This window comes from Triturus cristatus, chromosome 3_2, assembly GCF_964204655.1.
Source record: "Triturus cristatus chromosome 3_2, aTriCri1.1, whole genome shotgun sequence".
Taxonomy (NCBI): Eukaryota; Metazoa; Chordata; class Amphibia; order Caudata; family Salamandridae; genus Triturus; species Triturus cristatus.
In genome coordinates, this window is record NC_140584.1 from 253,255,051 (window position 1) to 253,268,576 (window position 13,526).

General features: G+C 47.7%; 1 protein-coding gene across 1 annotated transcript in view; it reads left to right on the top strand.

Moving 5' to 3' along the window:
• LOC146857069 (uncharacterized) overlaps nucleotides 1-1,149 on the top strand; it is a 213,315-nt gene extending 212,166 nt beyond the window's left edge. Inside the window, exon 6 of the mRNA XM_085647018.1 lies at nucleotides 680-1,149. Within this exon, the coding sequence (XP_085503144.1) occupies nucleotides 680-1,149 (470 nt within the window). The remainder of the gene's footprint in view (nucleotides 1-679) is intronic.
• The last annotated feature ends 12,377 nt before the right edge of the window (nucleotides 1,150-13,526 follow it).

Sequence of the window (13,526 nt, forward strand, 5' to 3'; positions counted from 1 at the left end):
CTTTAGGTTGCCCATGGACAAAGTCACCAAGTTCAGAGCAGCTTTACAGCTATGTTTGAGCAAAGAGAAGGTGACACTCCACCAGCTGCAGCAGACAGTGGGGCAACTAACTTTTGCTTTAAGAGTTATTCCGATGGCTAGACCATTTTCCTGATCCATCTCACAGGCCATGGCAGGGCTCAGGGAGAAACACCACCACACAAGGCTGTCAGCTGAGGTTCGGCAGGACATGTGAATTTGGAAGACATTCCTGCAGGACTTCAATGGCAGAGTGGTGTGGCCCGGTCTGCCCACTGCCTCCGCGGAGTTGGGTTTAATGACTGACGCCACGGGCAGTGAGGGATTATGTGCCATACTCGGTACCGAGTGGGTGGCACAACGGTGGCCTGCATGGTGGGTTGAGATTGGCTTGATGGGTAACATCGGTTTCCTGGAGCTCTTCCCTATCTGGGTGGCATTGACGGTATGGCCTGAGCAACTGCGTAATCAGTCAGTAGTTTTCTGGTCAGACAACATGACTGTCGTCGAATGCATCAACCAGCAAGCAGCCCGGTGTAAGATGATTCTCCGCCTTTTGAAGGAGATTGTTCTCAGATGCATGAAGCTGAATATACAATTTAGAGCCTAACAAGTGCCTGGTGTCCTAAATCATGCTGATGATGCACTTTCTCGCTTTAAGATGCAGGTCTTCAGGGCGCACCTCCCAGCAGCGGCGGTCCACGCCACCAACTTCCCAGATCGACTCTAGCAGATTGGTGCCCCCATCTACCGGACCTCGTGGCAGCTATCCTAGCACACAGGACCAGGAAAGCATACGAAGGGACGTTCTGGCAATATTGTTCATTCTTGGGAATGGGGTGGGCCGAGAGATGGCATGACACGGGGGCGCTCCTTCAGTACCTGGGTTTTTTACAAGGCGATGGGCGTTCTGCTGCAGCAGCTAAGCGGCATGTGGCGGCGATCTCTTTCTTTGCCCAGATCAGCGACAAAGGGGATCCCACTAACAGTTTTATCGTTAGGAAGGCTCTGAAGGGTTGGCAACACCTCCAAGGGTCAGCCCCAGACACAAGGCAGCCAATTGGGGTGGAGCTCCTGACATCATTACTGGGGACCCTCCCCGCAATTTGCAAAACCTCAGGGGAAGTATAGTTGTTCACTGCAGCATTTTCATTGGCCTTTTACAGAGCATTCAGGATTGGGGAATTAGTGGCCCAAAACAAACTTGATGTACACGGCGGCCTACAGTTTGACCGCATTAGGGTGAAGGGTGACAGATTACTAATATCAGTTAGGAAGTCCGAGACGGATCAGGAGGCACGAGGTGATGGGGTGGTACTACACCGGGCACTTAGTACCCCATGCTGTCCCCTTTCACATGTGGAGAGTTACCTGCAGGTTAGACCCTGTGACAAAGGGGGGCCTTTGCTGATACACGCGGATGGGATCCCCCTGACACGTTTTCAATTCAAAACAGTACTGGACATGGCAATCCAAAAGGCAGGTTTCAACCCAGGCAGTTTTGGGACACACTCTTTTAGGATAGGGGCTGCCACTGAAGCGACAGCCAGGGGTCTGCCTAGCAACAAGGTGCAGAGGATTGGGAGATGGTCCTCCAATTATTATAAACGCTATTGGCCCGATTCACAGAAAAAACTTAAGACAAAATCCTAAACTTAGTACCATTTTGGTATTCACAGTATGCACTTACTACTTCGGGTATTCACAGAATGAACTTACAACTTTTGCGATTCACAGAATAAACTTACTACTTTTGCTATTCACAGAATGGATTTACGACTACTAACTTTACGCTTCCGGGCCGGAGGCAGAGATTCCGGGCCGGAGGCGGCGCTTCCGGCCCAGAGGTGGAGATTTTGTCCATGGCTAAATCTCTGCCACTGGCCGGAATCCCCACCTCCGGGCCGGAAGCCCTGCCTCTGGCCCGGAAGCCCCGCCTCCAGGCCGGAAGCTCCGCCTCCGGGCCGGAAGCTCTGCCTCCGGGCCGGAATTTCCGGCCCGAGTGCGGACGTAAAGTTAGTAGTTGTAAATCCATTCTGTGAATACCAAAAGTAGTAAGTGCATTCTGTGAATACCAAAAGTAGTAAGTGCATTCTGTGAATACCAAAAGTAGTAAGTTTAGGATTTTGTCTTAAGTTAATTCTGTGAATCGGGCCCAAAGTGCGACTACATATGCTGTGAATGGGATAGTTCACAAAACACTGATGCATGTGTCTTTCTCTGCTTTCATTACAGTTTCTCAAACCTGTCATGCAGGGGGGAAACTGAGGACACCACAACAGCGGCATTGGGCAGGGCAAGGACCATCAGCACCAAATGAAAGACCACAGATTGTTTGGATTGTTGGCCATTCATATGGAAGGCGTCTGTCCAATTTTTTTCATTGCAGGCAATTATAGGGACAGGGCTCGGCAGGCCGGCTTTCATGTAACCTTTCATGGGCAAGGGGGGCTCTGCTTCAGTCAGTTCAGAGGTATCATACTAGATCTATTAAATAAGGGGGGGCTCCTCCCAATATTATCGTGCTGCACTTGGGGGGGAATGATCTTGCAAAACTGGGTAGAAGAGGGTTGGTAGAAACTATTATAACAGAAATAGGCTGGTTAGCCAAGACATTCCAGGGTTGCACTATCGCGTGGTCTTAGATGATACCCCGATTCCAATGGGGGGGAGGGGAATCTGTAAAGGCGTTGAATCACTCCGCGAGGAGAATAAATAATAAAATAGATAAACTTTTCAGGGCTCCCCACCTTCAGACCATCGCCCATGGGTGCATTAGGGGTGAACCATGCTTCCTAAAAGACGGTGTGCACCTGTCCAGAGTAGGCAATGAGGTGTTCTTGAGAATATATTGACTTGGTTGGGTGGCCTTAGTCACAGGGGATGACCTTCTAGTGAGCACAGGGGGGGGCTAGATAGTTGGTCAACTATGCTAGCCTGTGGCGGTAAGGTCATGATTGGTGAGAAGTGAATTTAAGGTCCTTAGAGGGCGGCGCCATTCTTGAATGGGGTCACCCAAGTGGGAGGGACAAGTGGTCTCTCCTAGAACTCCAGGGGCAGTTGGGTGCGGGGGAGGAGGGCGTCACGCTTTTTTAGGCTGGTTGGCCATCCCGCACGTGCACAACGGCGCCAGTAAATGGCACACAGCTGCAAGGGCCCCTTTATGGAGATCAGGTACAGAGCGTGGAGGGCGTGGTTAGAAATTCATAAGGATCTGACACCAGTTAGTGACCTTGCTGTAGGCTCAATTCAGGTATGCAGAAAATAAATAATGTAATGATTATTAAAGATATGTTAGATATGGATAGGAAACCTTTGTATTAGAGTTATGTTAAGGTTAGCCACCTGACATCTGTACTTATTAATTGTAATCAGTGTAATGTATATTTTCTGCTACATTATGTAAATATTGTAAATTTTGATAAATGTTTATTAATCTTTGTTTAATAAATATGGCCGGGGGGTGTTACGCTCCCTGCATCCAAACTTCTCTCCTGTCCATTTCTGGGCCTTGAGTGGGGAGGAGGGGGTGTAGGTAGTACCTGGCCATAGAGAACGGCGGGGCCGGCATCGGCCACGCAAAAAGTATGGCGGTCGAGCCGGCCCCCCCTCCGGAACGAACAGGAGGCGGGCCTGTTGCGCGCATTAGTGACGCGACAGGCGCGCCTCCTCCACCATAGGTCCCGGATCGGAGGCGTGACCCGGAAGTGATTAGAATCACTTTCGGGTCACACGAATGGGCGACGTCGGGCCAGTTAGCACTGGCCTGGCACCTGAGGCAATAAAAGGCTGGGGAGCACAGGAGTCTATCTCTTTGCTCCTTGCTCCCCAGCCTGTCCCCAGCCTCGATAGGAGGCTGTAATTTTGTTCCCACCCACCATCCCCTTAAATCAAGTTGGTTGTTAGGCGTATTAATTAGGTGTTAATATTAATTTTAGTAGTATGTTGATGATGAGATATATTTGCATGGTTGTGTAAAGTACACATTTGTTTCATCCACAGGTCTTCAATCGTCGTATTTATGATTAATGTTGGTCAGGCGGTAAGGTCATAATTGGTGAGCAGTAAATTTAAGGTCCTTAGAGGGCAGCGCCATTCTTGAATGGGGTCGCCTAAATGGGAGGGACAAGTGGTCTCTCCTAGAACTCCAGGGGCAGTTAGGTGCGGGGGAGGAGGGAACCAAACTAGACCAAAGAGAGACTCTAGCTGTATAAATTCTAAGGGTGCTTTAAGTCACCTATTTCCGTTAACCGCTCTTGCTAAGCCACCGCAATCAATAACAGTATTCAAAGAAGCATAGTCATTGACTAATTTATTATTTTTTGACTTTTCTGTACATAAACATTAATACATTCATGAGGACAAATCGTGACTATACAGTTTCAGTGAAATTCATCGGATCCCATTGACAAACAGTTCATTCATCAGCATACAATCACTTTCATACCCACAGCATACTCACGCGAAATCACCAATACATACATCGCATATATACAAAAGCAGCATAATACGCACTGAGTCCCCTCTCACTGTGTGTTCGTGGACAATAACAATTATTTCAAATAGGGGGATATCAGAATACACAATAAAGGGATACCAGAATACACAATATGTTTTTCTGATTTTAGCCGGAAGTTTGGTATCATAACACAAAAATGTTTTATAAGTTGATTACATTCAAACAAAACACAATTCCCAAATCGAAAATCAAAATGCAGAATAAATGAATGGAGGGGACTGGTCCGGAGCGGCCAAAACATTTTTGTGTTATGATACCAAACTTCCGGCTAAAATCAGAAGAAAGGCGCTCCGAACCAGTCCCCTCTGTTCATTTATTCTGCATTTTGATTTTCGATTTGGGAATTGTGTCATACCTCCCTGAAAAGCCCCGGCTGTCTAGTTTTCAGAAATGTGTGGGTTTGGTAGGTTTCTCTAGATGGCCGCCGAGCACAGGGCCAAAAATCCAGGTGACCCCCCTTGCAAAACCAGGTTGAATGGTGATAATCAATTTTGATGTCGCCTCAATACGTTTTGGACCCCTGCCTGTCACGGGTACGTGGGCCTCCCACACGAGTGAGGCACCATTTTTTTCGGAAGGCTTTGGGGAACGTGGGATGGGTGGAATTTTGTGGATCCACGCAGATTCCAGAGCTTTCCATGACAGAAATGTGGGGAAAATGTGGTTTTTTTTACACATTTTTAGGTTTGCAAGGGATTCTGGGTAACAGAACCTGGTGAGAGCCAGTCAAGTCACCCCATCCTGGATTCCCCTTGATGTCTAGTTTTAAAAAAAGTATAGGTTTGCTAGGTTTCCCTAGGTGCCGGCAGAGCTAGGATTCTAAATCTACAGCTAGGCACTTTGCCAAAAAAGGGTCATTTTTCACTGTGAAAATGTGGTGTGCCCACGTTGCGTTTTGGGCCATTTCCTGTTGGAAGACTTTGGAGAACGTGGGGTGTGTGGAATCTTGTGGATCCACGCAGATTCAAGAACTTTTCACTTTAGAAATGTGAGGAATTTTTTTGCACATTTTTAGGTTTGCAAGGGATTCTGGGTAACAGAACCTGGTGAGAGCCAGTCAAGATACCCCATCCTGGATTCCCCTGGGTGTCTAGTTAGTAAAAATGTACAGGTTTCCTAGGTTTCCCTATGTGCCGGCTGCGCTAGGGCCCAAAATCGACAGGTAGACATATTGCTAAAAACAACACCATGCCTAGTCTGCTTTCAGTTGTCCTGGGGGGGGATATCGGGGGGTGGGGTTGCCCTGATATGCCCCCAAGGGGGACAGAAACACTGTGGCTATTTGTTTGGGGGTGGGGGCATTGGTATGCCCATTTTAGGCAGGCCCCACCCCACACATAAAAAGCCAGCCTAATCGTTGGAGTCTAGTGGGCTTTTTGCCCCTCGGGGGGCAGATTGGGGGCTACTGCCTCCATCTGCCCCACAGGGGGAGCAGAAAGCCTACTAGACACCAGGGATTTTTTTGAGAAAATGTTAATTAGGGTGGGTGTTGCATAAAACGGGCATGCCAATGCCCCCACCCTAATTCAAATTTGCCCCCAAAAAATACCTGGCGACTAGAGGGCTTTTGCCCCCCCCCGGCGGGGCAGATTGGGGGCTAATGCCCCCATCTGCCCCCCAGGGGGAGCAGAAAGCCTACTATACACCAGGGATTTTTTTGAGCAAATGTTAATTAATTTGCCCCAAAAAATCCCTGGTGTCGAGTGGGCTACTGGCCCATCTGCCCCCCGGGGGCAGGAAGGCTTAAATTTTTGCGGGGGAGTGGTTGGGGGCATGGGCATGCCCATTTTGGGCTGCCCCACTCTAATTCAAATTTGCCCCAGAAAAAATCCTGGCATCTAGAGGGCTTTTTGCCCCCCTGGTGGGGCATTAAAGTTAATGGGGTAACCCAGTAACCCTCAGAACCTGGGTGTATATGTAAAACAAAAACAATGGATCTGTTAGGAGTCACGTAACCTTTGTTTATAAAGTACTTAATACATGTAATCAATGTTTCAATGATCATTCAATGAAGGGGACAAAAGCACACACATATCAATACAAGAGATTCTGAAAATGAATTACTTTTTACTCTTTGTGTAGATCAAAGAAATATTTACAGGGCTGTCCAAAAATAAAACACATGGACCGTGAAACAATTAGTGACTGATCGTGCTTAGTGACATTGTGCTTAACACAGATTAACACATATAACACATATTTACAAAGATGGACGCGGTTTTACAAAGGAAGTCCAACATAAAATACATAGACCAAACAGGATATAATATTCCTTATTCTAGTTGTGGGGTTGCGTGGACAAGTTGAGCAAGCAACGTCGACGTTTCGATCCTAGGATGTAGTGCAGATTTGTAAGCATCTAAAACGGGTCTTATTCAATAAGATACAAGGCAGCCAAATAATACACTTCCTTGACACCAGGCTGTCATATCCCTTCTTGTCCTGATGAAGATTGAATTGATATGGGTGTGCTTTTGTCCCCTTCATTGAATGATCATTGAAACATTGATTACATGTACTATTAAGTACTTTATAAACAAAGGTTACGTGACTCCCAACAGCCCCTGGTGGGGCAGATTGGGCTAAAAGTCCACTAGACGCAAGGGAGTTTTTGGGGTAAATTTTAATTAGGGTGAGGGCTGCCCAAAACGGGCATGCCAATGCCCCCACCCTAATTAAAATTTACCCAAAAAATCCATGGTGTCTACTGGGCTTTTTGCCCCCCCCCCCCAGGGGGCAGAAAGGCTGTAACTTTTGCGGGGAGAGGGTGGGGGCATGGGCATGCCTGTTTTGGGCAGCCCCCACCCTAATTCAAATTTTCCTTAAAAAATATCCCTGGTGGCTAGTGGGCTTTTCGCCCCCCGGGGGTGCAGATTGAGGGCTAATGCCCCCATCTGCCCCCAGTGGGGACAGAAAGCCTAATAGACGCTAGGGATTTTCTTTAGAAAATTTTAATTATGGTGGGGGTTACCAAAAACGGGCATGCCAATGCCCCCACCCTAATAAAAAAATTCCCCAAAAAATCCCTGGTGTCTAGTGGACTTTTTGCCCTCCCGGGGGGGCAGATTGCTGGCTACTGCCCCATCTGCTCCCCAGGGGGGGCAGGAAGGCTGCAATTTTTGCAGGGAGGGGGTAGGGGCATGGACATGACTGTTTTGGACAGCCCTCACCCTAATTCAAATTTTCCCCCAAAAAATCCCTGGCGACTAGTGGGCTTTTTGCACCCCCTTGGGGTGAAGATTGGGGCTAATGACCCCATCTTCCCCCCAAGGGGGGCAGAAAGCCTACTAGACACCAGGGATTTTTTTGAGCAAATTTTACTTAGGGTGGGGGTTGCATTAAACGGGCATGCCAATGCCCCCACCCTAATAAAAATGTGCCCAGACAAATCCTTGGTGTCTAGTGGGCTTTTTGCCCCCCCCCCGGGGGGGCAGTTTGGAGGCTACTGCCCCATCTGCCCCCTGGGGGAGCAGGAAGGCTGTAATTTTTGCGGGAGAGGGGGTAGGGGCATAGGCATGCCCGTTTTGGGCTGCCCCACTCTAATTCACATTTGCCCCAAAAAAAAAACTGGCGTCTAGAGGGCTTTTTGCCAGATTCCTTCAGGAAATGACACGTCCAAAGGAAGAGGAAGAGTGCAGTCCCCAGTCTATTAGCTGTTTCATTGGATTGGCTTTCATACAGAATATGGCAGTCCATTGCGAGGTACAAGGTGAGTGTCCCAGAGTGTATCGGGGGACAGTGGAAGGTGATGTTGCAGAGGGCAGAACCAAGCTGATACCGGCCATATTGCAGAGATGAATGCTACATTTTTCTCCGTAACAGTAAGGTGGTTTCATCCGCATCTTTGTCCCATGCTGTCTCATGTGCCTTGTGTGTGGGTGGTGCTGGCTCATAGCAGTGATAGCAGCAGCATGCATCTGTGCCAGGTCTTGTGGCAGCAATGCCATGAGGATGGTTTTGAGTTCATTGTGGAACCCAGCTACCTCTTGCTGGTGTGCAGCCATGGCAGCTACTCTTTCCACATTGGCCCGCTCTATGTTCTCCATGAGCCTCCGCATGAGTCCCAACTCCCGGGCGAGCTCGCTGGGGCCACTCTGACTAGACAGTCATTCTTGTCTCAGAGTCAGGACTCTGGCGATGTCAGCCATGGTTCGTTGGATTGCATGGAGCGGACTGTGGGTGTCCGTTAGGGACTGTCAGTGGTCCCTGATGGGACTTAGACACCCACGTATGACATCTAGTTTGTCTGCCATGCGGTCAAAGCCCGCCCGCACCTGTTCGGCCAGCTGCTCCTGGCATCCCAGCACACGGCGTTGAAGGCCATGTGTTCTTCGTGGGGGTCCTGGGTGGCAGCCATGCTGGTGGGTGCTGCCTGTTGTGTGGTCTGTGCAGGGGGTGTGGTGTCCCCGTTGCAGCTGGGCTGCCCTCCTCCTGGAGGTGGGCTGCGGAGACAGTCAATGAACTCTCGGAGGGCATCGGAGTCGAAGCTGTGGTGGTCCTCTTCGTCATCAGAGAAGAGAGGTTCGGGCTTCTCTGCAGGAGGTGTTGACTGTCCCTCTGCAATGTGAAGGGGAGATGCAGTTTGACAATGTGTTCACATGTGTTCTATTGGCTTGTACATGTTCACATACAGCCTGCGTGACTGTGTACATCATGGCTGTTTTGGAGGGGCTGCCTATTTGCTGATGGGACAGTGGACATTTTGACAAAATCACGGATGTGTGTTTCAACTTTTACATTGTCTACTCACATTTTCCTGCAATGCCACTTGTGATTGGCCAGTGTCTACACCCAGTAGGCGCCAGTTGTGTCCTGTGTTCTGTGTTGTGTTGCGGTTTGTGCCACTTTGTTGTCAGTGTAGATGTGCTCTGCATGTTATATGTGTGTGCTGGATTGGGGGGTGGCCCCTGCTGCTCTGTTTTGCTGCCCCTTATCCCTTTCATGCGGTATGTCTTTGACTTCTGTGCTTGTACAGTACTGAAATGTAGCATACTTGGGTACATTGTTCTCTTGGTGGGAGTTTGGGTCTGGGGCATGGTTTGTCCGCAGTTGTGCAATGCTTAATTGTGCATGTATGCCATTGTGCCCATCTCCCCCCGTCCCCCAGTCCCTGGTCATTACTCACCCTGGTGCTGTTGTGTCCAGTCATGTTGAGCAGTGTCCGGTCCCCCGACTCCAGCCACCGACTCCCCACTGATGACTGTGGACACCATTTCCTCCATGTAATCCAGCTCCTCCTGTGGCGCAGGACTCCCAACTCCAGTCTGCATTGCTGCCTTCAGGTTGTTGGTGAGTTTCAGCTTTGTTTTGCGCTTAATGTCATTCCAGCGCCTCTTGACCGCTTCCATTGCCCTCTTCAGCACTCCAACTGCATTCACCTTGTCCACGATGGACTACCATAGTCCATTTTTTGTTGCCAATGACACAGTGGAGGTGATGAACAGTTCTTGATGGTGTTCGACCACCTCCGTTATCAGGATCCTGTTTTCCTGCGGACTGAAGCGCTTCTTCCTACTCTTCATCTCCTTGCCCTTCCCTGACCCCGGGGTCCCAGGCAGGTCCTCCGGGGTTCTGGTTCTCCTCCGTACTTGCTCCGGCAACATCCATTGTGCTGGCTGTTGTTTGGCATTTGTTTGTCAGTTTTATTCTACTTTTATGGTGATTTTTCCCGCACGTGTGAATTGCAGGCCTGTAGCTGGTTTTTGCAAATTTTTGTATCGCGATTGGCCTCATCGCAGATTTTTTTGCATTTGCGTTTTGCATTTTTGCGGTGTGGCGTTGTTTTTAACGCGGTCAGTTGACACGTTATCTGGTGACTATCGCATGGTACCGCCGTGTTGTGAATACTTGGTTAACACAGCGTAAATTTCCCACGATAGACTGCGATGTTGTAGGTTGCGTTAAGTTAATTTTGCGATGATTATCACACGTTCTTGAGAATATGCCCCAGAGTGCACTACACAAACAACTATATTGACTTAACGACAATATGGGGAGAGCAACATATGAATATTTATTGTATAAATAAAGCAATAAAATAATGTGTTCATTAAAATGAAAAAGAATAAAACAATACAACTAAGTAAGCAGGGACAGAATTTGTTTATTTAACCCCTTCGATGCTTGTGACGGAGCGGTTCCGTCATGCGCGACGGTCGCGCTGTGCGCATGACGGAACCGCTCCGTCACGGCCCCGCCCACGCACGGAACCTTCAGCACGGCGCGGAAATCCGCGCCGCGCTGAAGGGGTTAAAAAACTAGACCGATTTGTAAAAATTATAAATATAATGTACTAAAAGTGTAAACACATTGTTAAAATGTATAAAAGATTTGGAAGAGGAATAATTTAATTATTTCCATGTTTAAAAATACCATACTATATGTCAACATTTGCAAATTTTTCAAACCGTTATTGAAGTATTTAGTAAATATTTTTCTCTTTGCTTATGTGCCTTAGAATAATGTCTTTAGTGCATTTCTTCAGTAGCGGGAGCAGCATAGAACAATTTGGATGGTCACAGTTAGCTTGTTGCAGATAAGCTATTTTTTTCTTTCCCTGAATTAGTTATTTTAAATGCATTGTAAGAGATGGGGTAATTTTATTTGTTGGAAGAATTTTGTGATGTTTTGACAATTTCTAAAGATGGACGAGTAACTTGACAAGATAGAGTTTGGACTTTTATATATCTTTAATGAAAATGTAGGTTCTAGTAGGTTTTTCCCGAGAATTGTATTACTCCCCTTTATATTTCAGTTCATACTGAATGCACTTTTTTCAAACATGTTTTTGGGCTTTTATTGGATTTTAAGATTGTTTTCTGTTTTTTTAATATTTTCAAAAGGGTTAAATCATCAACTCACGACTATTCCGATAATTCCAAATTTCCATAGAAATCATATTTTCTGGGTTTCATATTTCAGGTGTTTTTATGTTTGCCATTTTTTGGGGGCGGTGTCCAGGATGTGGTTTAGATTTTGCTGGAACATTCCTGGAATAATACGGGAATTTCCTGGCAATTGTGGGTGCATATTTTATTATGTATGTTTGGTGAATGGTTGCACATTAATTGTATTGACTGAGCCTAGTGGGAACAGGTTGTTCTATTTATGTAGATTAATATATATGTTTGAGTATTGTATGTTGACAGCCAGCAAAGGTTCTGAATTAGTTACTGTTAGAACTGGGGGTCTCTACTTGGCTGAGGCAGTTGCTTTAGTCCAAATAGGGACCCTTGCTTCTAGTCAGGGAAAGGAGGGACACCCTCTTTGATAACCCCTGCTCACCCCATGGTAGCTTGGCCCGAGCAGCCAGGCTTATCTTCAAGCCAATGTGTAAAGTATTTGCAACCACACTCCCAGTGACATAGTGATAACACCACAAATGGACACAACAGTGATGTATGTAAATAGCCGTATCTTTATCAAGAAGAAAAATACGATAAGACCAAACGATAGAAATCCAACATATGCGTATTAGTAATATTCCACTTTGCCGGTTATTTGGCCATCAAACACTTGTAGGTTCTTGCGGTATTAATGAGCAGTTCACGATGTTCAAATGCAGTCCAAAAGCAATGCTATGCAGTTCGTTATACAGTTTGTATTGTCAGACTAATGCAGTTCGTAATGCAAGAATAATGCGATCCTCAATGCAAGTAATCAGGCAGTTCGTTATGCAAGGATAAAGCAATCTTCAATGGAAGTAATCAGGCAGTTCCTAATACATGAATAATGCAATCCTCAATGCACGTAATCAGGCAGTTCGTAATGCAAGTATAACGCACTCCTTAATGCAAGTAATAAGGCTGTTCGTAATGCGAGAATAATTCAATCCTCAATGCACGTAATCAGGCAGTTCGTAATGCAGGAATAATACAATCCTCAATGCACGTAATCAGGCAGTTCGTAATGCAAGTATAACATACTCCTTAATACAAGTAATAAGGCAGTTCATAATGCGAGAATAATTCCATCCTCAATGCACGTAATCAGGCAGTTCGTAATGCAGGAATAATACAATCCCTAATGCAAGTAATAAGGCATAATGCAGGAATAATACCAGGCCAATCGACACGATTAGCTCGGGCACTACTAGGCCGCAACCACAAACAACAGTCCTGAACTTCCGAGAGCAGCCTCGGTACTGACGGGCAGGTCCGGGCCGTTCGGGGACTCAGCGCGTCTAACGTGATGCAGCGGGAGAGAGACAGGAGCTCTCCTGTACTCCTCCTGCATGCCTCCCCAGGCCACACACGCTTGTGGCTCCCGACCGGAGTCCAAGCCTTACTTGGGGGATACGCTGCCTCGCTCTCTCTCTCTCCCCGCTCGTCGGACATCCTGCTGGGCGCTACCATTGACAATGCAGCTCCGATGTAGCCGGACAGGTTACGGCGCTGTCTTCTCTGTTGCTGACGATCTTGGGCAAATTCCTCTTGTGAACAACGATTACTATTACCTCACGACTTCCTTAGCTTTACAAAATCCTTTAGCATGTTGGGGCTTGGGCCGGCGGCGGCGATCTTGATCCGCAGCCTCAGTTACGATGACGGCTCAGGCCACAAACAGCTGCACAGCAGCATGGACAATGATTCACGCTGTGGGGGCACTGCAGTCACGGGGCACTTTCCAACCAGCACCACGGACCCCACGGCAGTCTCAGGCTGCACAAGCACACTCACAAAGTGCGCTGAGACTCGGTTGGTCTTCGGGCCACACAGTCCCGGGGCAATGCTTACAAAAGTCTCAGGCTGCAAAAAGCACATGCACACAGCGTCGCTGAGACACACTTGGAAACTTTGATGTTCCCGAGTTTCCACAACAGGGAGCCAGCTCTCCTCGGGCCCTTGGAGACAAGTTACTTCGAATCACCGAACACAGCAAAGTACTTTCAAGCAGGGGGACAAGGCACACAGCAAAGTCCCTTAGCCTCTCGTTAGTTAAATCAGCAAACTGACAGGCCAGCCCCAGAACAAACAGCAAGGGTCAGTCC